The following is a 24,626-nucleotide window of genomic DNA, read 5'->3' on the forward strand; positions in this document are numbered from 1 at the left end:
ATCATGTGATGTTTATTTCTGTGTTTGGTGTATGTCACAAAACAAAATTCTCCAAGCTCAACCATGTCAGAAATGACTTCCCAAGTGTTTATACTTCACTGATATTCCATTGTGCACGCTACATTTTATTTATGAATTTATCTGTCGATGGACTTTTGGAATGATTTGACGTCTTGGTTAGTGTTAATGAGGCTGTAATAGTCATGGTAGTACAGATTTCTTCAATATACTGACTTAATTTCCTTTGGGACTGATGGACCACATGGCAGTTCTGTGTTTACATTTTTAAGGAATACCCTTATTGGTTTTCCATAGTGACTTTACTAATTCACTTTGTTATAAGGTCCCCTGTTTGTTACATCTTCACATCCTTTTTTTTTCCCTTTTAGAATGCCCATCCTAATAGGGGTGAGGGAATGTCGGATTGCTATTGTAATTTGCACTTCTATGGCAAGTAATGATGCTGAAAACTTTGCATGTGATCCATTCAGATCATCTGATGACTTTTAATCAAAGAACTATTGAGTCTGTTATGTATTTTAGTATGAATTACTTGCCACATGTATAGTTGCATGTATTTTCTTCCATTTTGTGTATGAACATTCCTTTTTATAGCAATTACTTTCTTTATTAGGCAGAAGCATTTTAGTTTGTACTTCTGTTTCTCTACATTTCTTTCATTGACTGTACTTTTGGGGTCATACCTAAGAAACCACCAACAAGTCCTTTGTCAGCAAGTTTTCCTGTGTTTTTTTTTCTAGTAGTTTCATAATTATTGGGTTTATATTAAGTCTTTAATATGTTTTATTATTCCATAAAGTATGATATTAGAGTCCAATTTCATTCTTTTGTGGGTAGATTTCCAGTTTCCATAGTACCATTTGCCTGTATATTTGTCTATGCATTGTGTGCATGTAGAGTCTTTGGAGGTCAGAAAGGCCTCAGGTCTCCTGGAACTGGAGTTACAGATAACTGTGAGCCACTATGCGGATGTTGGTAATCAAAACTGGGTCCTCTGGAACAGCAGCAAGTGCCCTTAACTTATGAGACTGGTTTATTCTTGTGTAGGAAACCAAAGATGCTGTAAGTTCATGAATATTTAGTTTATTGTCACAATTTTTGGTGGCATTATTTGTGTCATTGGATTGGAAGACCACGTTGTCTGCAAAGAGGCAAATATAATTTCTTCATTTCTGGTTTGGACATCTTTTAATTCTTTTTATTACCTAATTATTCTAGTTAGGACTCTGCTGAGTAGAAGTAATGAGACTGGACATCTTTTTCTTCCGATTCTGGAGTAAAGGTTATCTATCTTTCTCTGTTTAGTATGAATATATTATATATTGTTTTTATAGTATTCAGGCAATTCACTGGGCATTTTTATAATGAAAGAATACTGAATATTGTTAAACATTTTATATCTCTTTAAACAATCATGATTTTGACTTTCACTCTATTAATGTGATTTATTATGTGTATTGATTGGAATATATTGATCCATCATTACATTCTTAGGATGAATTTTGTTTTATCACAAGGGTAACCATTTTAAAACTAAAAAAATTAATTAAAAATTTTATCATTTCTCCCTTCCTTTTCTCCCCCTCAATCCCTCTCTCATGTCCCTACATCCTTATTACCTCCCAAATTCATGGCTCATTTTTCTTTTATTATTATTACACACATGTCTCTCATTATTTCTTTGTTTACAGGTGGAGCTTGCTGTGGTGTAAAATGTCCACATCTTGTGCTAGCATATCTGTTGGTACTGTCCTTGCTTAGATCTTGCCTAGGCAGCCATGTAGCTGAGATATCTGGGGTTCAGCTTCCCTGTCTTTTCTAGAGGAAATGTAACACAATGAACACAATACTACACAATACCACAGCAGACATTCCGGTCCTCTGACTTTCAGAATCTTTCTATTCCCACTTCCATGATGTCCCCTGAGACTTAGCTGCAGGAGTTGTGCTTAGATGTATCCAATAGGGCTGGGTATTCCAAAATCAACTGATCTCTGAATTTTGATCAGTTTTGAGTTTCTCTAGTGGTCTCTGTGTGCAGCAAAGAGAATCCATTTGATGGGAATTGAAAACTGCACTTTTCTGTGGGTGTAAGGATAAGTTTCAAAATGCAGTTAGGAAATGCTGGTCTAATACAGCGGTGATAGTGGGTTCTTCCCTAAGATCTATGACCTCACTAGCTCCAGGTAGTTGTCTAAATTTCTAGTACCAGACATGATTTTCCTTGTGTAGAATTGGACTTAAGTCCAATTATACAGCTGTTGGTTATTGCCAAGATATCAATGCCACTATTGCACCTTTAGGGACATCTTGCTATGCTGGTTATGGTTATGGTTCATAGGTGTTACAGCTTGTATGATTACTGACTGCTCCTCTCCCTTGGCAGCTTGCACAGTGTCTTCTGGTGCTTTGAAAGCTAGATCTCAGGAAGGAGACTTCCGTGTTATATCAAGCTTGAATCTTTCAACTCTTATCTAAAATGTATGCTACATTCAGCAACAGAGATTTACCTTTAACCTCTAAGAGGCAACCAAAGGAAACAGCAATAGGCTATATTCTGTTGGGGGTTTCTTGGACTACCCTGACTGACAACTTGAAAGGAGGTTTCTCATGCCTGGCTCTGGGGATATTTTAGACAGTCTATGGTTTTTGTGGGGAGCATTGTCAGCCCAAATGCCACACTGCACATTTCTATGTATTATATGTAGTTTTATGCAAATACAAAATAATATGATTCCCTAAGACTTTTTCAAACATACCTAGTGTTATTTTTCCTCCACCATCTCTTGTATTCACCTCCCTCCCCACTACATAGCTAAAGCTCCCAGTTTTTCCTATTTCCCTCTTCATATCTCTTGTATCACGCTATTCTCCCCTCTAGGCCCCATCATGGCCTCTTTTATTTTCCTGGCATCTGTGGTTACTTCAGGTTATCTGAAGATTTGGAGCTAGGTGCTGCTCAACTCAAGGTGATAACATCTTGTTGAGGATTTTTTGCATCTCTGTTCATCAGCAATAATGGCCCGGAGGTCTCTTCGGATGTACTGTGTTTGATGATAATTCTGGCCTCATAAAATAGAATTACAAGTATGTTGTTCTCTTTACTTTCTTGGAATAGTCTGAACAACTGATACTCATTCTTCTTCTAACATTTGGTGGAAAGCAGCAGAGAAGGCACTCAATGCTTGATTGTTTACTGATGGAACTTTTGTTTTTGATTCAATCTCCTTTTTTATTAATTGTCTATTTATATTTCCTATTTTCTCCTGATTGCATTTTGGAGGGTTGTATGTGTTAACAAATGTACCCATTTCTTTTAGGTTATACAATTTGTTGGCTTATAGTTGTTCATGAGTCTCTTAGTTGTCCTTTGTCTTTCTGTTGTACTATTTTTAGTGTCTCCTTTTCTGACGTTTGGGATCGTCTCTCTTTTCTTCTTTTTTGAAAAAGAGCTAAAGCCTTGTAAATCTTATTTATCTTTGCATACAAAACTAATCTTAAGCTTTATTGATTTTTCTATTATTTTTCTAATGTCTCTTTCATTTATTCCTCTATGTTATGTCCTTTATATGTAGCTTCCTAACTTTTTGAGCCATAACATTGCTTTATTTGATATCTTTCCTCTGTGCTGTGTAAGGCACGTATAGCTATAACATTCACTCTTAGAACTGCAATGGTTTCATTCTATGAGTTTTGGCATATTGTTTTCCAGTATTCTGTCTTTTTCCCTTTTTTTTTTTTGCATGTATATGCACACATGCAGGTGAAGGACAGAGCTCAACCTCTGGTGTCCTTCTCAATCACTGTCTACCTTATTTTTTTTAAACAATGTTTTTCACTGACCCTGAAGCTCAGAGATTGGCTGGTTTGGCTAGCCAGTGACCTCCAGTGAGCCCTCTATCTCTGCCTGCCACCCCAGCAGGGCTTATGGATGCACACTAAGTTTTGACACAGAGCTGGTGGTCTAAAGTTAGGTCATCATTTTGCCCACTAAATAATCTCCTCGGGCCTCAAGAAATAAAAACATTATTATCTAATTTCTTCACTAACCAATTTGTTGTCCTGGGGCATGTTGCTTAGTTTATATGTACTTGTGATTTTTCTGATTTTTCTCATGTAGATTTATATGATTGTGCTCAGAAAAAAGACTAGCTACGATTTTAGTCTTAAATACTAAGAAGTGTTCTGTGGCCTAATATGATCTATCCTACACAATATTCCATGCATGTTGGAGAATCTGTATTCTGTGTCTATAAAATCAAATCTCCTCTATGTGCCTGTTAGGTCTATCAGTCTAGAACAAAGTCAGATGTTTTCTTATTGGCCTTATTTCTGCAGTATCTGTCCACAACAAGGGGTGGGGTGCTAAAACCACCTGCTATTTGTACCATTGAAGTCTTTCTCTCTTCACATCTGTTAATATTTGCTTTATGTGCTTAGGGTCTCCAGTGTTCAGTGTTTGCAAATGTTGTGTCCTCTTTCTGAACAGGCCCTTTTCCTATTGTGTAATGATCTCCTTTGTATTTTTTTTTTTTACATATTGTAGTTTAAAGATAATTTTTTTTGCTTAAGTATGGCCATAGACTGAGTATCCAAAATTCGAACATTGAAATGCCCCCAAACTTGAAGCTTTTAAAACATCGGTTCTCAAAAGATTTGGGGGGGTGGGTTTCATACTTTTTATATTAACAACTGTGGGATGCACACTTGTTACCGAGTGTATGAAAATATTCTCAAGCCCCCAATTTTGGATATAATGTTTACCTTGTACACCTGTTCCATTTTGATTTTCATGTGCATGTAACATCTTTTTTTCCTTTCACTTCCCACTACATCTGTACTTCTTGTGAAGTGGGTCTCTTGAGTCTTGTAGTTTTGCTCATCTGTATAAACATTTAGGGCTGACCATTTGGTATTAGATAACCAATTAAGGAGCTCCTCTCTGAGGAAGACTGATTCTCTCTCTTTTATCAATCATCAAATTGCTTGTAGCTCTTCATCTAGGGATGAGGCCTTGTGAGATTTCCCCCATTCACACTGGTATTGTCATTATTCAGGTCTCATTTAGGTAGCCATATTGTTAGAATTTCATGAGTGCACTTTCCTTCCCCTATCATATACAGAAGATACTGTCAGGTAGCAGACACCTGGTCCTCTGGCTCTTACAGTCTTTCTGTCTCCTTTTCCATGGTGTTCTCTATGCTTTAGATGTATGGGCAGTATTGTAGATGTATCAGCTGGGACTGGGAACCCCACAGTTAGTTGTTCTCTGCATTTGACCAGTTGTGGATTCCTGTGATGGTTTCTGTCTGCTGTCAAAAGAAGCTTTTTTGACGAGGGGTGAGAACTACATTTATCTGTGGGTATAAGGACAGCTATTTAGAATGCAATTAGAGACTATACTGGTTTGGAAGAGTGGCAGTTGTAGGTTCTCTTCTAGGGTCTGTGGCCTTACCAGCTAAGGTAAGTTTGCTGAGTTTACATACCAGGCATGATTTCCTCTACTGAGCACACCTTAAGTCCAATTAAATGGCTGTTGGTTGTCTCTGAGGCATAAGTGCCACTATTTTACCCTTGAGTACACCTTTCCATCTGCCTATTGTTGTGGTTCATAGGCTTTCTAGCTAGATATATTAACTATAGATGTCTATTCTCCCCTGGCAGATGGCATAGCACCTTCAGTTACTATGAGAGCTAATACTTGACATTCTGCCTGGGAGACTCCACAGTCATAAGCATTGAAAACTTTTGCAGATTTTTTAAAGTGACTCAGGAAATGGGAAAAATATAGACTCTGTTGCCTGCACTTTATTCTGGGCTTTTATCTTTCATGATGAGTGCTACCATGGAACTCTAGATCTGCAGAGAGACTCTGCTTCTTTTACTTGCAGAACTCTAGTTATCCCAAGAATTATTGACTTTTGCTTAATCGCCCATGGACATAAATAATGGACACCACCACTGGACACTCCCAGTGCCCTTTAACAGTGTAAATAGGAAAGGCTGTCTGTATGGTAGTGTTTTGAAAACGATTCAGTGTTCAGTGTCTATGATAATACTAGTACTTGTCTTCTGGTCTCAATCCAGGAGCCACCTCCAGCCACTCAGAAAGCTATCTTAGTTGAGACTATGCATGATGTTGTAGGAGGGCGGGACCATGTATCCTTAAAAACAGTTCACTGACACCTTTTTGTTTTGCTGGACAAGAGAAATTGAAACCTAAAATAATTTCACTAAAATCTTGTCCTCAATAAAAGTAAATCCAAGTGTAATCTCCAAGTAATTTAAGCAGCCCATATTTTTAAGTAGACAATGTTCTTTAAAAAAAATAAAATAAAAAAAAAATAAAAAAGGCCAGGCAGTGGTGGTGCACACCTTGAATCTCAGCACTAGAGAGTCAGAGGCAGGCAGATCTCTGAGAGTTTGAGGCCAGCCTGGTCTTCAGTACTAGTTCCAGGACAGCCAGGGCTGTTACACAAAGGAATACTGTCCCCAAAAACAAACAAATACAAAACAAAAGCAAGAAAGAAAGCAAACAAAAACACCACTAAGGGAAATCTAGATCACTAATCTGTAGTATGGACAAAAAATGTGCAAATTGATTTTTAATTTTTTTCAATTCATAAATTTAATTGGGTCAGCTATATGTTCATCCCAGAAGAAACTGTAAATTGTAAAGATGGAGTATAATAGCAACAGTGGCTAAGGACTTACTATCTAAAGAAGTCACATGATGAGGTACAGAGGGAAAGGATGTAACTTAGATAATATCAAAGAGTTTCAATGGAGGAGACTGTTCAGAGGCCGGAAGAGGTGAATTCTGAGGGAGCACAAGGCTGACAATGTTTCCTTTGCTTCAGCAGCTGTGGCCCTTGTCAGCCAGCCAGCAGGCTCGGCACTGAGAGGCCACTCTGTGAACTGCAGTGTCCTTTTACATTTGGTGGAAAGAACTTGCATAAATGCTCAAACGAGGATTTGCAAGTCCAGCTAAGATGTGTCTTTCTATCAAGTTGTGCTTGGCTTTTCCTTTCTGAGGAAATTGCTCCTGAGTTGCCCAAGTGTGTGAAAGTGTGTACGCACGTACGCTCACACTTGCATACAAGCTGTGAGCGATTTCAATTCTCGTGGGCAGGGAGTCAAATCTGCTGCTGCTTCAATACTAAATACTCCCCAGTCACTTCATTGTGAGGCCAAGAGGAAGGTTTAATAGCTCTCTTCTCATGCTCTGTGCCACTGGGACTGAGATAAAATAAGGGTAAATCAGATTCTCTGCCCAATATATCCTCTTATCCAAGCAGACTCCCTGGCTCTCTCCTTGGCCTCTGAGTTGGAGTCTATTCAGAAGGCCCAAGGGAACAGTTAGTTATCCAAGCTGTCCAGGCAGTCGGAACGCACTCTGCAGGTTTCTTTGAAGTATGGGTTACCACTGTGGGCTAAACAGTTCTGGACACAATAAATTCTCCAAGCTTCAACTTTTCTTAAAGATACGTGACGACAGTGGCTTTGGCCCACTGCCGTTCATCCCAAGTGGCCTTGTCTCAATATGAGGTTAATATTTTCTGACAGGAAAGCATACAAGGGAAAACAGGGGGTTTACAGGTCAAATGGCCGTCTTTCCCCTCATTCCTTCCCCGTGCATCTTCCCAGCTGTGAATGGGGTTGTTAATGTCCACCTGTGGAGACACAGGAGCGTGGTGCTCTGTTCAGCCACTGTTGTGTTTGGAGATGCACACGAAAAAAAAAAAAAAAAAAAGGCAAGGACAACCCAGGCAGAGCTAAATTTTTGAAACTTACTGCTAGTTACTATGCATATCACTGAAAGATGGTCCTGCCTTCATTATACTCCAGGGAGGACAGGAAATTCTTTTAAGGAGAAATAGATAAGCTGTATAGTTCTGTGATACATGTGAAGGCCCAGAATTACAAAAGTAAATCCAGAAAGGAAGCTCTCTGACTTGTTGAGAATCTAACATGCAGAAACTTTCATCAAAATGTTCCTTTTTGTGTGTTCTTGTGAAATCTGAGAACTAGAAGGGTCTTGGACATCATTGATCCTGATCCTGTCTTAAAGTACAGAAATGAGAAAACTGAACCCACAGGAATACAAGCAACTAGAAATCACCTTGTTATTGGGCCCAGTCTGAGGGAGAGGATTGCATAGGGAAGGCTGTTAATGCTGGGGCCTCTCAGAAGATGTGTGTGCTGAAGGTGGCACCAGGGCTTGGAGACCCTGAGACCCACACATGGGCAAGTCATAGCTCACTGGGCAGAAGTGAACACAGCTCCTTCCCAGAGCTCGGAGGACGACGTCTAGCCTGGTAATGCTCACAGATCGGGGGTCTTGAGGGAGTATATTAGTGATCAGTAGGGTTGAGGACTGTACTGCTCTCTGCCATTAACCCATCAGTGTGAGCATCTCTGGCTCCCAGCTGTGCCCCCAATTTGAGAAGGAAGACAAAAATGGAACCCAATAGGCAGACCCCTGTCCATCTGATTACAGAAAAAAATGGAACCTCCAGGGCATCATTTAGCCAAACTGTGCCTCTGTGTTCTCAACTGAAGATGAAGGGGACTGTAGACCATGTTTTTTAATGTTCTTTGGAATACCTCTGCTTCATCTCACTGGGCTGCTGTAAGGATCACCTAGACAACATCTACAGAGTAAACATCAATTGTAAAATGGTTTCTCTTTTTAGTTATACACAATAATATTTTTCATGATGAAATTTTCATACATAAATGCTATCATACCTTGGTCCCCTTACCCTGGACCCTGTCCTCACCCCTAGTTTCCCATACTGCCTCTTCTATTTTCATGTGCACTTAAGGTTTTGAAGAATTTGCTTTTGATTTTATTCAGCAATTATACTGTTTTTCTGATTCTAATTTTCTGCTCATCTTTATTAATGTTTCTACTGGTCTTAGTTTTTTTAATGGGCAAAATATTTATAAATACAAAATAATTATAGGAAAATATAGAGAATGATAATGTTCTCTGAGATTAGGAAGAAAGGAAGAAAATATATTAGTAACTCATTAGGTCATTCAGCAATTCATGTCTGAACACTTAAGAAAATGATATGCTTATGGCACAATCCAATTCCAGACTAAAGCACTGCCTCATGGTAGAGCTACCACCAGCCCATTCTAGACAGAGCTTAACCTATTAGAGTCTTCTGCCTGTGAGGTATATAAAAGTGTCCTCTCTCTATGCTCTCTTTTCTTCCCAGGGCTGATAAGTAAGGATAAGGGAAAGCAGACATAGAAGTTATGTCCAGTTCCCATCCCTTTAGAAGAGGTCATACAGGGATTCTCAGTGGAACATCATAATCCTCAGATGAGGACACCAAAGTGGGTGGAGGATAATTTCCTGCCAGGTTCTCTGCTCCTGGACACTAAGGGTATGCCAGGAACTTTAGGAAGTCATTTCCAAAGCCAGTGACAACCTTGTCTTGTCTGGAAGGAATCAATGAGATGAGTCGCCCAGTCAGGATGTAAACCAAATATGCTGCTCTGTACACCTAATAGTTTTAACCGCCCGGATACATCATGTTTCATCTCATCAATACTACTCTCTTTTTTTTCTGAAGTCTTAGAAGTTCAGGAGAGCTCTGCTGAGCCTGGATCAAATGATTTCAATAAACTTAAAGTGTGATGACTCATTATTTCTATAGCCTCAACATTACAGTCACTTTTCATCATAAGGCAAGAGAGACACTGGCACTGAGAATAGCTTTTGAACTGAGTGTCTGCACAATCACTGTATTCTTCAGTATGCCAGTCGGCATGTTTTTACTGAAAGAGAGCAGAGGGCATGTTAGAGGTGAAGGGGAAGAGTGGGGGATTATTAGAAAGCTATTAGAAAGGAAGGACAGAGTGGGAACTGAAATTACACCCGGATTAATCTGCCCTGGTAACAGCAATGTGTTCAGACACATAAACGTTTATTTTAACACTCTCATAAAATGATAGTGTCTAAGTGTTAAATCACTTGACTGCCTAACATGGATTTGTAAGCTTTATGCCCTTGAAGCAGTCTTCCTACAGGGCTGTCTGTCCAATTTTTGACCTTAAAGAGAGACAACAAAATAAATGAAGGTAAAGTTGCAACTGAGCTCAGTATGGTGTGACTTGGAGAGGCGCAGAGACATCACATTTTGGGTCACGTAATTTTGCTCATCTCTGGCCTCTGCAGTTCAACTGTAGCAGCAGGAGGTACCAGCTGGAGGGTTCTGCTCCGCTCTGATCTGAGTCTCTATGGCAAAGTTATCACTGACAGCCGGGCTCCCGAATACACACAACTCGCAGCATACTTCTTTCTGAGAGCACAGTAGCTATTCTTAACAGGCCAGCTAACCATGTCTGTTGATTTCTGACATTCACACATGCTTTTAAAAAACATAACTTCAAAAACCCAGACACTAGAAAGCAAAAATTATCCATCTGTCTCTAAAAGGCAAGATCAATTTTAATTTTTTTTTTTAATGCATACTTTCACTTAGTCTGTCTCTGGCTGAAACAGGGAAGTGTTGATAAGGCTACTTGCTGGTGAGAACCCAGGAAGACAGGAAAGAGGAGAAAAGGCAGACAGGAAATACTTTCAGGTGCCTGACAACAAAGAACTCTGTTTCTGTACTTACAATAGCAGTTGGAGTGGCAGCCAGAACGCAATAGAGCACCAGAGGGGTGATGAAGCTTTCTTCCTCCGTCCCTGGGTAAGGCTTCATTAAGTCTCCATCCTGACAGAAGAATCCTTGGATATGCACCTGAAAAGTGTCAGTGCATTCGAAGTAGTAGGCAAGCAGCACTGTCCCAGCCATGATGACAAGCTGAAAATACAGCATGGCCACACAGAGACATTAGCAGGGCTTTGGAGCAGCGCTTGCCCCTCAGAGCAGACTCCCTCCATCACCCTGCAGCACTTCTGGGGTTGGTATTGGCAAGTGTGTGCGTGCCTGGCGCAGCATGCTCTGGGCTTCAGGGTTGTGTGCTAGCTTGTCTGCCTGCTAACATCTGCTGGAGAAACCTTCCAGCAAGTAATGTGCAGACCCCATCTGAAAGGCAGACCACAGCAAGGCTTGCAGAGAGACTTGGCTTCTACTGCTAGGCAGTACTCATGGAAACCAAGGTGGACATGTGCATTTAGGTCAGAGGTGAAAGGTCAAATGACAGTGGCTGTGTGAGAAATTTTATAAATTATTAAAGATAGACTTACCATACAAAATATTATTCAGTTAGCAAATGACTGAGTGAGTGAATGAATGAGAGAGAGGGAGAGAGGGAGGGAGAGAAAGAGAAATAGGAAGACAAAAGCTTTGCAGGGTTGAGAAGACTTTTCAGAACCATGCTCTATATGATTGGCAGGTGTTCTACGTCAGGGGTGGCTTTTAATTTTTTCCAAAATGCTTCCTACTATAAAACCAAGGATCCTATCTTATCATAGACACATAACCTTCATAAGATTTAGACATTACGAGACACAAATACCTGTTCAGTTTTGACCCATGAATTTACCAGATGCTCACTGGTATAGGTAGTTGTAAGAAGTATGCAGAATTAATGGGATGTGGAAGTTCAGCATTATTTTTCACATTGTATTTGGAAGACATAAAATGTCAAGACAAGACAGCAATGGAAAAAGGTGGATACAAAACAAGGCTTTGAGGCTATGAGGTTGTGGAAGCTGAAGTCAGAGGAGAAGGTAGACGCCTTCAGTCCCCATGCTCTCTCAGAGATAAGAAAACTGATGTCCAGAGAGCAGAGCTGACTATGGCTGGATTACCTACATGGAACTGGGCATGGGCTCAGGCAGTGCACTGACAAAACGAGGAAACTAAAGTGAGGAAAATGCCCGCAAGTGTTGCTTTTTTGGTTTAAGGGTATCAAGCGAATCATTATGGGAAAACAATACAGTCGGATGTCTTTAGACAACTTCGATTTAAAATTGCTTTTGTTCACAAGTATGTGTCCGGAAATGAAAGGGAGGCCATGTTTTGAGGGGTTAGGAGCACTGGACTTTTGCTGAGAGAGAGTCTCACGCAGCCCAGGCTGGTCTTGAATTCACTATGGAACCAAGGATGATCTTGAATTGCTAATCCTCCTGCCTCTACTTATTGAGTGCTGAGATTATAGGCACATGCTGACATGATCAATTTATGTAGTTGAATCCAGAGCTTTGTGCATGCTAATCAAGAATTCTGCCAAGTAAGCCACATCCCTAAATTTCTCATTCCGGTTCTAGAATGACTAATTCAGAGTCACACAGTTGATTAGTGTTAAAACCAGAACTAGAATACCCATACTATCATCTCAAGATAAATAACAGCAATAGGTCCCTAAACAAAACTCCCCCCCCCAAAAAAAGCCCCTCAAACAAAAATGATCTGTAATGCAGAATTAAAACTACATCTTATATATTAGGGTAGGGAAACATGGGAGGAAAAAAGATCAACTCTGGTAGAAGAAGGTAGGTCAGTCCTGGTAGAAAGAGGTACTGTTTGCTAATCATAACCTTTTCTAATTCTTTATCCTCAGTATGCAAACAGTCTCACACCTGCCCATTCTAACCCTTCTAGAACTATCACAGCTTCTCTTGAGGAAATCACTTGTTGGATCCACCTCACCATAGCAGAAAGGACCATTTTTCTTAGGAGTCATTTGGGTTGAGAATACCCCAGTCTTTCTATTTTCTATGCCTTTCCTTTTGACTCAGAAGCCTTTTGTATCTCCCAGCTATAGTGTGTCTCAAGTACAAATTTCCCATCATCTGATATGAATGTCTTTCTTTTGGCCACATCAGTCACCACTTTCCTCTTACTCCAGAAGGCCACATCACACTTTATTCCCTGTCCCCTATACATGACTAGTTTCTGGATCTGGAAGATATAGTCTTCTAATGTCTGACATTTTCTATCCAGTGGCCCTTTCAGCACAACTCCTGACCATCCAACAATCCCCAGACAATCTTCTGTGTCTCCTCATGCCTGCAGTTGTTCATTGGTACCATCTGCAAACCATCAGCCTTTCTCTCAGCCTTCTCTGTTAATTCAAATATTTTGTTTGTTTTCCTTATAGCAACAGAGAAGAATCTTGAATAAGTGTATTTCCTATAAGACTAAGAAATAGGTAATCCAAAGCAGCCCCTGCTGGATGGAGCTCTTGCCTACAGCTACCTTCTAAATTCCAACCATGCACAGGGCTTATCTTTGGGTAATTCTTCCACATTGCTAGAAGCACAGTTCTCTATTTCTTAGCTTTATCAGCTCTTGGGAGATATCTGATTGGAGAATAAATGGGGTCTATGGGAGGCATTTCAAAGAGATAAAAGTAAAAGTGGTATCTAAATTCCTCTACTGAAAAAGAACACTCTGTTTTAGTAGGTATGTTTGTGCTCCCAACTCCTTTGGAGAAAACTGAAAGTGAAATAAACACACACACACACACACACACACACACACACACACACACACACACACACAGGCACAGAACAGAAACAAAATATAGAAGCATCTTAACATTAAATACATAAAAATTAACTAACTGCAACATTAACAAAACACTCTAACATCATGTATTTGAATCTATAGCATAAATCTTGAACAACTGCCTGATTGATGTAATCCTGGAACTAGCATTCAGAGAGCAATGAATGAATGAATGAATGAATCAATCAATCATCAGTTATTTACAAGATACAAAGAACAGAAAATATTTGAGAGTTGATGGGTGAGTGTAGGAAGGAAGTCTAGCAGCTTATACATAGACTGATCCATCAGAATGTGGCAATTTTCCTTAGCTCTTTCTCTGATGAACAGCTAGAAACCATTCCTGTCATTTTCAAGCAATTCTTGAACTCCCCAGAACTTCTCAATACTGCTCTTTCAGAGAAAGAAAGTGAAAAGTAGAACAATTCAGAACTCAATTTCTACTCTTCTTTCCCACTGAACATTCTTTTGTGACCACATAATAAAAGGAAGCCGATTCTGTTGTTAAAAGAACAGAACCAATACAGAATGAGCCATGTCTGTGAGCAGGGAGGCCAGCCCCATTGCACTGATGGTGATCTACAATTAGCCATCAGCCATTCTTCCTGTCCTGGGTCATGATTCATCACTGTCTAGGTTGTGCAACCAGTGCCAGCTGGCACTCTTGCCATCTCTGATTCCTTCCTGGGCCCATTTAGGGATGCATGGAGGGAGCCCATAATGTTGTTGTCACACAAACAGATGGTGAGACTGTGCCAGACTGAGCACTGGTGGAAGAGGTGAAGATGTCAGGGTGGCAGAGGCAATTAAGGATGAGGGATGACAATAAAGTATAGGGAGATCACATGCCAGGGACTTTCCTTAGGCCCCCTTCCCTCAGAATAACAGTCTAACACAAGAAGGTGCATAGCATGATAATTGTACCTCAAGGATTTGAAAGGCAGATGCCAGCAGAACCAGAAACTCAGGCTCTAATGGTTCAGAGCACAGTGTTTCTATCCAGATCTCTGCTGACTAAAGTAAATGTCACAATGAATTGTAACAAGAAAGTCGCAAAGCCGAACAAATAAACATAAAAGTTTAAAGTAATTACAGAGCATTAATTTATAGATGTGATACAAACTGGGGCATCAGAACTCCAGGTAGTGATAGTGGTGTGTGTGTGTGTGTGTGTGTGTGTGTGTGTGTGTGTGTGTGTGTGTGTGTGTAGGAGTCAAGTGTCATGGAGCACACTTCACATCACGGAATCTTAGTGCTCCATGTCCATCTTCCCAATCTTTGGGAGCAGTCAGGGCTCCTGGATCACAGACTTCCATTACAACCCTGTCTGAGATGACAGACACTTCCATTTCTAATGAGTTGGGGTTTTCTTTGTTTGTTTTGTTTTGTTTTAATTTGGCCATGATAATTATGATAACAAACTTACAACTCTTCCAGGTAACTGCCTCTGAACTCAGTCTCACACATGCTCTCCAAGTGATTTTCCATGCAATATGGTAGCACTTGCCAACCCTGGGAACATACCATGTCATCTGTCACAAGGTGTCACTTGGTCCCAAGTAGGATTCACGTATATGGCCAATGAACTGGTAGGGACATGGGTAACAGTAGAACAGGGAGGGGATTGCTGGCTTGGGGAAAGGTTGGTGCAAAGAGGATGGAGAAGACAGCTCACTGTGTAGGAGATTAACCGTGGTTCAGCCCCATGAATACATACTGCGTTCCACAGGGTGAGGAGACAAAGGAGACTTGAGGGTGAACAATAAACACCATCCCAGTGCTTTGACAACAAGAACTCACGTGGTTCTGATACAGAAAGCAAGGTCTTAGTGAGAATTCCAGGCAATCACACAGCTCAAACAGCTGCATATTTCTCAATATGGAAGAAGAGCACCCAAGTTCCACTGTCCCTGGCTGCATATGGGGAACCAGCAAATGGCATTCACAGAAGTAAAAACCAGTGTGGTAGGCTAGAAGAGGAACCCATGAAACAAGTGACAGCAAGCTTTGGGGAGATCTTTCTGGGGACTTAGAGTAAGTGTGGCCCTTTTAGAAGGCCTGGAAGATCAGAGGCAAGAGCTGAGGGGGGGCGAAAGAGGAAAAGAAAGGGAAGAGGAGATGGTAATGGTATACTATACATGAATCCTGGAAACTGTTCTAAAGAACGTTACATAAGTTAATTCTTTGCTTTGAGAAATAGCTTCACAGTTTTACTCTGACTGTCCTTTCAACACATAGGCTGTAGTGATCTTCCTGCCTCAACCTGCAGAGTAGCAATGACTACAGGCATATGCCACTCCACCAGCCCATGCATGAACTTTGAATCTGTTTTGTCAGCCTGTATGGAAGGCATGTTATCATTTCCGTGTTAAGGGTTAGAAAGTAAATACAGAGACATCATATGAATTGTATGAAGTCACAAAACTCACATGGTGAATCTGGGATGCTATTTAATGACCTTTACACATAAATTTGTATAGCCTGGAGAAAATCAGACTTCAAACATATACTATATGTGGTGATATTTTGTTGTACGCTAGTGAAATTTGCCTGAAGATCAGAGGACAGAGCCAGCCACAGCATTAAACATAGAGGTCAGGCAGTGGTGGCACACATCTTTAATCCTAGCACTCGGGAGGCAGAGATCCGTCTGGATCTTTGTGAATTCAAGGCCACACTGGGTTGCATGAGTTTGATCCAGTCTAGGAGAGACACAGAGCCAGGCAGTGGTGGCACACATCATTAACCCCAGTATTAGGGAAGCACACGCGCCATTAATCCCAGCACTCGGGAGGTTGAGACAGGAAATGATATGGCTGGGTGGAGAAAGGCGTATAAGGCGTGAGGAGACAGGAACTTGAGCCCTTTTGGCTGACGACTCAGAGGCATTCAGTCAGAGGATTCGTGGAGTTGGCTAGGTGAGAAGTGGCTGTGGCTTGTTCCTTTGTCCCTCTGATCTTTCAGCATTTACCCCAATATCTGGCTCCGAGTTTTTATTATAAGACCATTTAGGATTCATGCAATAACTGTATATTTGATAAGCTATGTGGAACATATGTGGTTACTTTATTTAAATGTGTTAAGGGGTCATTTTACTTATGTATATGAAAGTTAATAACTATTTAATGATTGTGCAGTGAGGCATGTTTATTTATCCCTATTTTGTTTCTCAAAGGAAGTGTCTCAACTCTCAAGAAATAAAATAAACCAGCAGCATACGAAATTGGGACAGAAGAAGAAAGGAAATCAGTGCAGTGACAATAAAATAGAGACAGGAATTACACATTGTCTAACAGTCCATGTTATAAGAAAATCCCAGTTTCACAGTACGAAGTGAAAAACAAAGCAATGGTTAATGTTAAGTATACATTTTCTGATTAGTGACCAGGCAGGAGTTTTTCCTTTGGATTCTTATAAAGGGGGTGATGTGGCAAATAGCAATTGTTTGATGCTATCCTTTAAGTGAGATGTCAGATCACTATATTCTTAATATAGACGGAGCGTATAGTTCAGTAGTAGAAAGAGTTTTAAATATCCAAAAGACTCACAGTTGAAGCCCCAAACCACAAGCACAGAATATATGTTAAGGTTAATAGGGAATAACTCGCAAAAGTGGCATTGTGAAACGGAGTGAAGGAGTTGGGCATTCCAGTTCTTTGCAGCTTGAACTAGACAGCAATAATGCAACGAAAGATTAGAAGTGCAGGCTTGCGGCTTTTACTAGGGACCTAAGTCCTCCTGCCTCACTTTCTTCATTTGTAAAATGAGTTACTAATGCGCTTGTACTGACTTCTTTACCTTATCATGAGGATTAAATGAGGAGTGTGCATTATGTCCTGGAAACAGACCATTCTTCAGAATCATGATAGTAATAAGTGTGTTTCAGTACTTCTCATGACTACAGTTTCTCTCAGTTTAATTTTTCAGAAATGTTGAGGAGCAATGACTAGGAGGGTGCCTTTTAGCAACCCCGTGGCTAATTAAATGCAGCACCACATCTTTGAAGCAGCAGGAAGTCAAGATGTGGTTGGGGAAAGTATCCTCTCATGATAACTGGGGAACCTGAAAGAAGACGTCTTGCATATTTGAATTCACTCCTTTGTCTTTAAGAATTACCAAGGGATGTCTACAGGTGAGAACATGTGATGGAATGAAACTGCTGCTGTTCAGGTGGTATTAACTGCCAACTACATGCAGGCATTGAGAATATTCAATCATTAACAAAACTGTTAGAACAGGCCAGGTCAGTGGACCCACGTGGTTTTCTGTGGATAACAGAGCTTATAAAAGTTAAGTCAAAAGAAAGACAAGGATACACAATTGGCAACCAGGTAACACAATGGCATAACTTTAAATGCACCATCTTTATGATGCTCACACTCACCCTGTGAGCTATAATGAGTTATTGTCATGTACAAAAGGGGGAACTTTCCCAAGCTCTCAGAACCACTGAATGGTAGAGCCAGGATCTGAACCTACAACACTATTTAACCACCCTTTAATACGTAACACCTATAATTAGCAAAATGAGACGACATGTAAAATGATTAGCACAATGCCCTGGACTTGGTAAAGGTTCAGTTTTTCCTGCACATGATTTTAGCGTGAGAGTAGAGGTTAACTCCGTTCTCTTTCTTAGCTTTGAAAAACCTGAGTTCTCTCTCCTGACACTTTGTTTTTTTTCCTTTCCCTCAGCCTGTCTGCTAAATGGCGGTGCCCTCCAAAGCTCTGTCCTTCACATCCTCGTAATTATCTTTCTCTGCTTTCTCATTTGGAGGTTTCATTTCTTCCCGTCACTTCCATTCCCCCATCAACTCCACACACCCTCACATCTCTGCTATTGTCTTTTTGTTTTTGCCTTCTCAGTAAAACAGTGTTCAGAGATGCCCTAGACATCGCCTGTTCAAACTGGAAGCAGCATTTTTCTTCCCCCTTGTCTTCTCTCTCCTGCTACATCCAGCTACCACTGTCTCGATCACACAGCAATCTCCTTATTAACTTAGGATCCTCCTTCCTTCCTTCAGTTTGTGCCACATCCAGCCAGCAGCCAGTTTTATGATTTCAGGGCCCCTCTTGTATTTATTCCACTTCCTTTTATCAGTTTCAGCTGGCTGCTCTACGTGTGCCTCATGTGATCTTTTCCATATCACTGAAATTTGTCCTGACTGTTCTTATGTCTTTGGGATTTCAGGACCTCTGTGCCATCATTTACTCTCTGTTAAAAAGTTAATATCCTATCCTGGGCATGATGGATCATGCCTAACCCTGGGAGGTTGAGGCAAGGATTTCACCATGAATTCAAGACCAGTTCGGGCTACATAGTCAGTTTAAGATATTGCTTGGCTACAGAGTAAGACCCTGTCTTAATAACTACATTTGAACATAATCACTCTTCATGGGTGGACCATGTCATTCCCAGAAAACATGGGTTATTAAATGAAAACTGAAGTGCAGGGCATGGGCTATCTCCCTTTGAGCTAGTAGGGTCAGGGAAGCACTACAGTTTTGTAAAACAATGTAGGATATTGCCACTGCTATTGGTTGGTTACTATAACTATGTGTTAAGACTATATTGTCAAAGATGTCTCACACTTTGGCTCTGGGGCATAGAGAAATCAGTCTCAAACTGACCGGACAACTTCCTCCCAGCTGGTGGAGGAGAGACATCAATGTGGAGCTAGTGACAGTTGGTAGCCGCTGGGAGAGGAAGAATCATTCTTTTTGGAGGATGTGGCCACTGGCAGGATTTTAGTGCTCCAGTGGATCAGCATATTTATAAAAAGTGACATACAGAATCCTCCTCCCTCTCACCCAGCAACCATGTAAACATACAAGACGAGCCTGCTTACAAACCTCCATGAGACGATGGACTTTGATCTTAGACTTTCCATCCTTCAGAACCAGGATGAAGAAACAGTTGTTGCTAAAGCCACTTTTTATACAGCAATTTGTTGTGCAATATGAGCTAAGACATGGATATTTAGATAAAATAAACTATTTTCTCTGCAGCAAACACACTAGGTTTTGTCCTTCATATTTGTTTAGTGAATGAGAATCCCCCACCCCCCAACAGAAGTACAGTCTAGGCTAGCAAGTGCCACGAGTCATCACTCTATTTATACGTAGTGTATGTATCAATCCAGGATCCTTAACTTTCTTGCATGGACACCCCTTAAATAACAAACGCAAGACTGGAGAGATGGCTCAGTGGTTAAGAGCACTCTTCTACAGGACCTGAGGTCAGTTTCCAGCACCCACATCAGATGACACACAATAACCCATAACTCAAACTCCAAAAGATCAAGTGCCTTTTCAGATTCTCTGGTCACCTGCACACACATGTGAGCATATGTTCACACAGATACAGAGACACACAAATAAAAGTACTTATTTTAAATAGAGCAAGTGCATAGAACACCTATGTATCTTTACTCAGCTAGACCTTTTTTCCCTGGTCCATCATATTGTTTGTTTATTGTGGATTACATAGAGAAATGTAGAGTTTTAATAGGTATATTTACAATTACACTCAGGAAGAGATAAATCTTGGGTAGAAGCTAAAATAAACTGGGTCACAAATTTTTCTCCTGATATTTTACTATTAGACTTTTGTTTTGTTTTTGTAATTTAATCACATGTATGGATACATAAAAGGGATGCTAAATGTATCGTGATACAAAACTGGCAGTCTTAGCTTTCATCTGAGAAAGCACCATGGAAATCGAAAAGAATGATTACATTTGGGAATACTCATCATAGATAAAAGTAAGGTCCAATAGCAAGGACCTGACAGTTAATAACTCAGGGGCCTGGGCAGATGCTCAGGGACCACGTCTGCCCTACAGGCAGCCTCAGAACTTAGAAAGGGCAGAGCTCAGCATGCATTACATGCATGAGAAAGTGAGAGCAATGAGAGATGGCAGACAGAGAGGTCTGGGAAAAGACAGTCCTAGATAATGAATGTTCATTTTACCTACTTTTTTGTAAAGGTGGGTGTAGTGGTTTAAATGAGATGGCTTCCACAGGGTCATATATTTTAATGCTTAGTCATCAGTTGATTTGATAAACTGGAAAAGATTAGGAGGTATGGCCTTGAAGGAGGTGTGTCACTGGGAGCAGGCTTTGAGGTTTCAAAAGCCCACACTAGGCCGCAGTGTCTGTTTGCAGCTGTAAGGGGTGAAACTCCAATGGTGTTGATGAACAGGTCAGTCCAGATGAGCTCCTCTGGTGGGCAGAAAAATGCCAGATTTTATTATTTCATTGACTCTTTCCAGGTAGCAGGGCTTGGATTTGTCTTCCCTCTGCAGAAGTTGCCTGAGAGAGGTCTCCTCTTATCACACAGATCTATCGCTTTCTTAACAAGCAGCATCGATTTAGTTGGAAATGATTAACTTTATTTCATTGATTAGTGACTTTACAATTAGTTATAATTGCAGAGAATCTGACTGCTGTAAGATAAGCAGAGTGACAATACTAATGAATGATTCTTTTACCTCAAATGAAAGAAATTTGACTTGGGGCCCAGGAGATAGCACAATTGGTAACGAACTTGCCATGAAGCACAAGGACCTGAGCGGAACCCAAGAACCCACACAAAGATGCTAAGTATGGGGCTGGAGAGATGCCTCAACCATTAGCTCTCTTACTGCTTTTGTATAGGACCTAGGTTTGGTTCCAGCACCCACATAGTGGCTCACAACCATTTATGACTCTAGTTCCAGGGAATCTAATGCTTGTTTTCTGGCCTTGACAGGCACTGATCACATGTGGTGCACATACATGCATGTAGGCAAAATATTCATATATATAAAATTAAAAATAAATAAATAAATATATGGCATACTGGCATGGGTTTATAATCCCAGTACTGAAGAGACTCAGACAGGTGGACCCTTAGGTCGTGTAGGCCATTCATCTAAGCTTACTCAGCAAGCCCCATTCCTTGTAGGCCTGCTGTGAGTAAATGTACATTTCACTTTGTAAGCTTTTTGTAATACAGCAAGTGTTCCACTGGCCTAATAGTTATTATAATTTGAGATTTTTATCCAGATCATCATCTTTCATATTTGATAACTGCATTGAAACTCACAGTCACATGTTCTCTTGCAAATCTGACTCCCTGGCCTATAGCTGACTCAATTAAGGGTCCATGCCTGAACCCACCTAGGTCCACAAAATTTTTCCAAAACTTTGAAGCAAGATTCACAGACCATGTATCTTATGGACCACTTGAGTTCCAGACATAAGAACCCCAGGACTACAGAACTGCACATGTAGCCATCTGAACCTGGCAACACTATGAAAGCCAACAGAGTGAGCAGAGAGAGGAATGAAGCATGCATGCAAAGTGAAGAGATCAGAATGCCTAGAAAGGAAGCATAATTGTGATTCTAATGGTTATTAAATGACTTGCTGTAATTTGTGGTGAGGTGTATCCATAATCCTCAGATTTTATAGAAGTCACTTTTGCTTTTAAAAATCCCTTTTTGGCTGGGTTTACAGTATCAGGCATGAATTCCATCCTGTTGGGAAAGCCTTAAGTTGCATTAGACAACTGTTGGTTAACCCTGAGATGAAAGTGCTATAACCGCACAGTTGTGGATATCTTTTGCTGGTCCAGTCGCTGTTGTGGTTCATAGCCTTTACAGCTGGGTGGGACTACCAATTGCTCCTCTGCCTTGCCAGCTTGCATAGCATCTTCTTACACTATGAGAGCCACTCCCCTAGGAGGAGGCTTCCAGGTGAGCTTCAGCTTGATTCCTTTGAGTCCTATATCTGAAGTATATGGTGACTTTACATGGTGCAGCTGGTTATCTAGTACACTAATTCAAAGAGCCATGGATGAAACCACTCATTCTGTACTTGGAGGATCTAGGAATAGAGGACTCTGGCTTGGGACCTGCTATGAATCTGTATATATTCTTGAGTTTTGACTCTCCGGGCCTTACTTATTTGTAGGAAGGAGAACCAGTGGGCAAGCTATAAGGACAACAGATGAGCTATATGGATTCTTTGTTGTTAGCCTTCAGACGTTAACACTGCAGGTGACACTATTCTTGAGAAGGGACAGAAGAGCCTTTGATAATATCATCAACTCCAGTCAAAAACATTGGAAACAACAATGAACATTAAAAACTAGCATGGTCTAATCTTCCAGAATACTAATCCCCATTCAAAGGATAAAAGATCCATGCTATGTCTGATAGATAAGACATCGGTAGCAGATTTTTTTAAGTGAATAAGTAGTTGAGGGGGGTTTGGGTGAGCATAGAGAAAAAGCCTCATTAATCCATGTAGATGAGGCCTTCTCAATTTTTAAAGAACCAATTGAAGACACCATACTTATAATTTCTAAAGGAAATGTAATTTTCTTGCCATCTTAAAACTTTCCCTCATTCATAATTGAAAGAGATTTTCAGTAAGAGAGATATGGGCTTAATCAGCAGGCACAGTCAGTGCACAAGCAAAACCTGACTTCACAGCAGTTGTCAGCCTGGTATTGAATCACCCATGCAGCTTTTGCATTCTGAGTTTCTAATTGGCTTTGGGAAGAACAGTAGAATTGTGTCCTCATGTGTAGCCTTCTGGTCTCTCACTTGTCCTAACACATCAAGTGGTGTGTTATTACTTCTTATGACCAGTTCATGTTGCAATAATAAATATCCATATTAAAATTTTAATGTGTGATATTGCAAGAAAAGATAACTTACTTAAGGATTTAAATGTGGATTAATCCCTTTAGTCTAAGGATTAAGTTTGACAGGTTTTGCTACTGAAATATTCTCAGGCCTTACTGGCATTGGAAAATTCCCAGAAGTATATTTTAACATACAATCTTTTACATTTACCTATTCCTTCACTGGTGAAATTATTATTAACTTCTAGAATATTTATAGAAATGTTTGGAACATAGGATGATGCACAGTGAACCCCATCTCAAAACAAACCAAAAATTTAAAAATCTCACTTATTCCTTCAATCAAACTTGTAAGAATTCTTGTTTGTTATTCATAATGAGAATTTTTCTCATCTTGAGCTTTTAAGTCTGAGATGAGATCTATTTAGAAAATATTGCTTTGAGAAGTGACGTCCACACCACAGAGAAAGCAAATCTAACTCTCAATCTCTGGCATTCTACATGGAGCCAAATGTTAAAGATGGCACCTAGAAGAAGACAATTAAGGATGCACATCTTCCCGTGTTGGCCTTAAAACAGTTTTTAACAAGGATGCTCCATTTTAATTTCCCTGCAGAAGGGAGCAGGATTCTTGACTCTCCCCATGCATTCATTGCTACCTCATTTGGAAATCAGGCAAATGAGAAGAAAAGGAGAAACTCTTCTCCCCAAATCAACTAGTTTGTTTTTCTTTCTAATTAAAACAGGTAAATCTCCACATTTCAGACAGGCTTAGATGTTCCCATTTCCTGTTAAAATGAGTAGGTAAGGAGTTTTCCTATTTCCATTTGAAATTAGCCAGCAGGCTGTGTCTTAGGTAGTGTCAAGTCTAAACACAGGGGAAGACCCTGGATAAATGAGACCCTCACATCGATGGGGCTAGCCGGCAGATCACAGGTGCTAGACTGCACCTGCTTCCGTCAGGTTGCATCTAAATGAAGCCAATTATCCCATGGAAAGCAATTAGGTGAAGACTTGAAATAAAAATTTCATCCCACAGATGTGTGCTAGCCACATTTCATCTTAATTTATTTAAATCTTCATAAGCCCATGGAAGCTAGAAGAAAATATGATGGCCTTGTATTAGCAGAGTGGCACCAGGAACCAAGCACATATTTGAGTACTTTTTAATCAGAAGATGTCCTAATGCATACATTTAAAAATAAGCAATCAGAATTTTATCCAGTGACCACAAATTATTATTAGTTGCTACATATTTATTTTTGTCAGACTTTCTATTTTCCCCATGCATATAAATATACACAACCATGCCAGATTACAATATATGTATGTATATATTGGAATCACACAACACAGGCAATACTACTGATTGGTTTTCTCTTAGTAATATAGTGTGACTATGTTTTTATGTAGGAACACTGAGCGGTTTATAGCTACATATATGCGTTTCTCTTTGCCCTCTGTCTACCAAAACTTACCTTTGC

The 24,626-nt window shown here is 40.2% G+C and overlaps 1 protein-coding gene across 2 annotated transcripts in view; it reads right to left on the reverse strand.

Annotated features, from left to right (window-relative positions):
- Plppr1 (phospholipid phosphatase related 1) overlaps window positions 1-24,626 on the reverse strand; it is a 285,228-nt gene that overhangs the window by 39,204 nt on the left and 221,398 nt on the right. The window contains exon 3 of one of the 2 annotated variants that reach the window (XM_052715907.1): window positions 10,662-10,787. In XM_052715907.1, the coding sequence (XP_052571867.1) occupies window positions 10,662-10,787 (126 nt within the window). Of the gene's footprint in view, window positions 1-10,661; window positions 10,851-24,626 lie in introns of both variants that reach the window. The other variant, XM_052715906.1, reaches the window with a different exon arrangement.

The sequence above is a fragment of the Peromyscus californicus genome, unplaced genomic scaffold (assembly GCF_007827085.1).
Source record: "Peromyscus californicus insignis strain IS unplaced genomic scaffold, ASM782708v3 Scaffold_5__1_contigs__length_169319896, whole genome shotgun sequence".
Classification (NCBI taxonomy): Eukaryota; Metazoa; Chordata; class Mammalia; order Rodentia; family Cricetidae; genus Peromyscus; species Peromyscus californicus.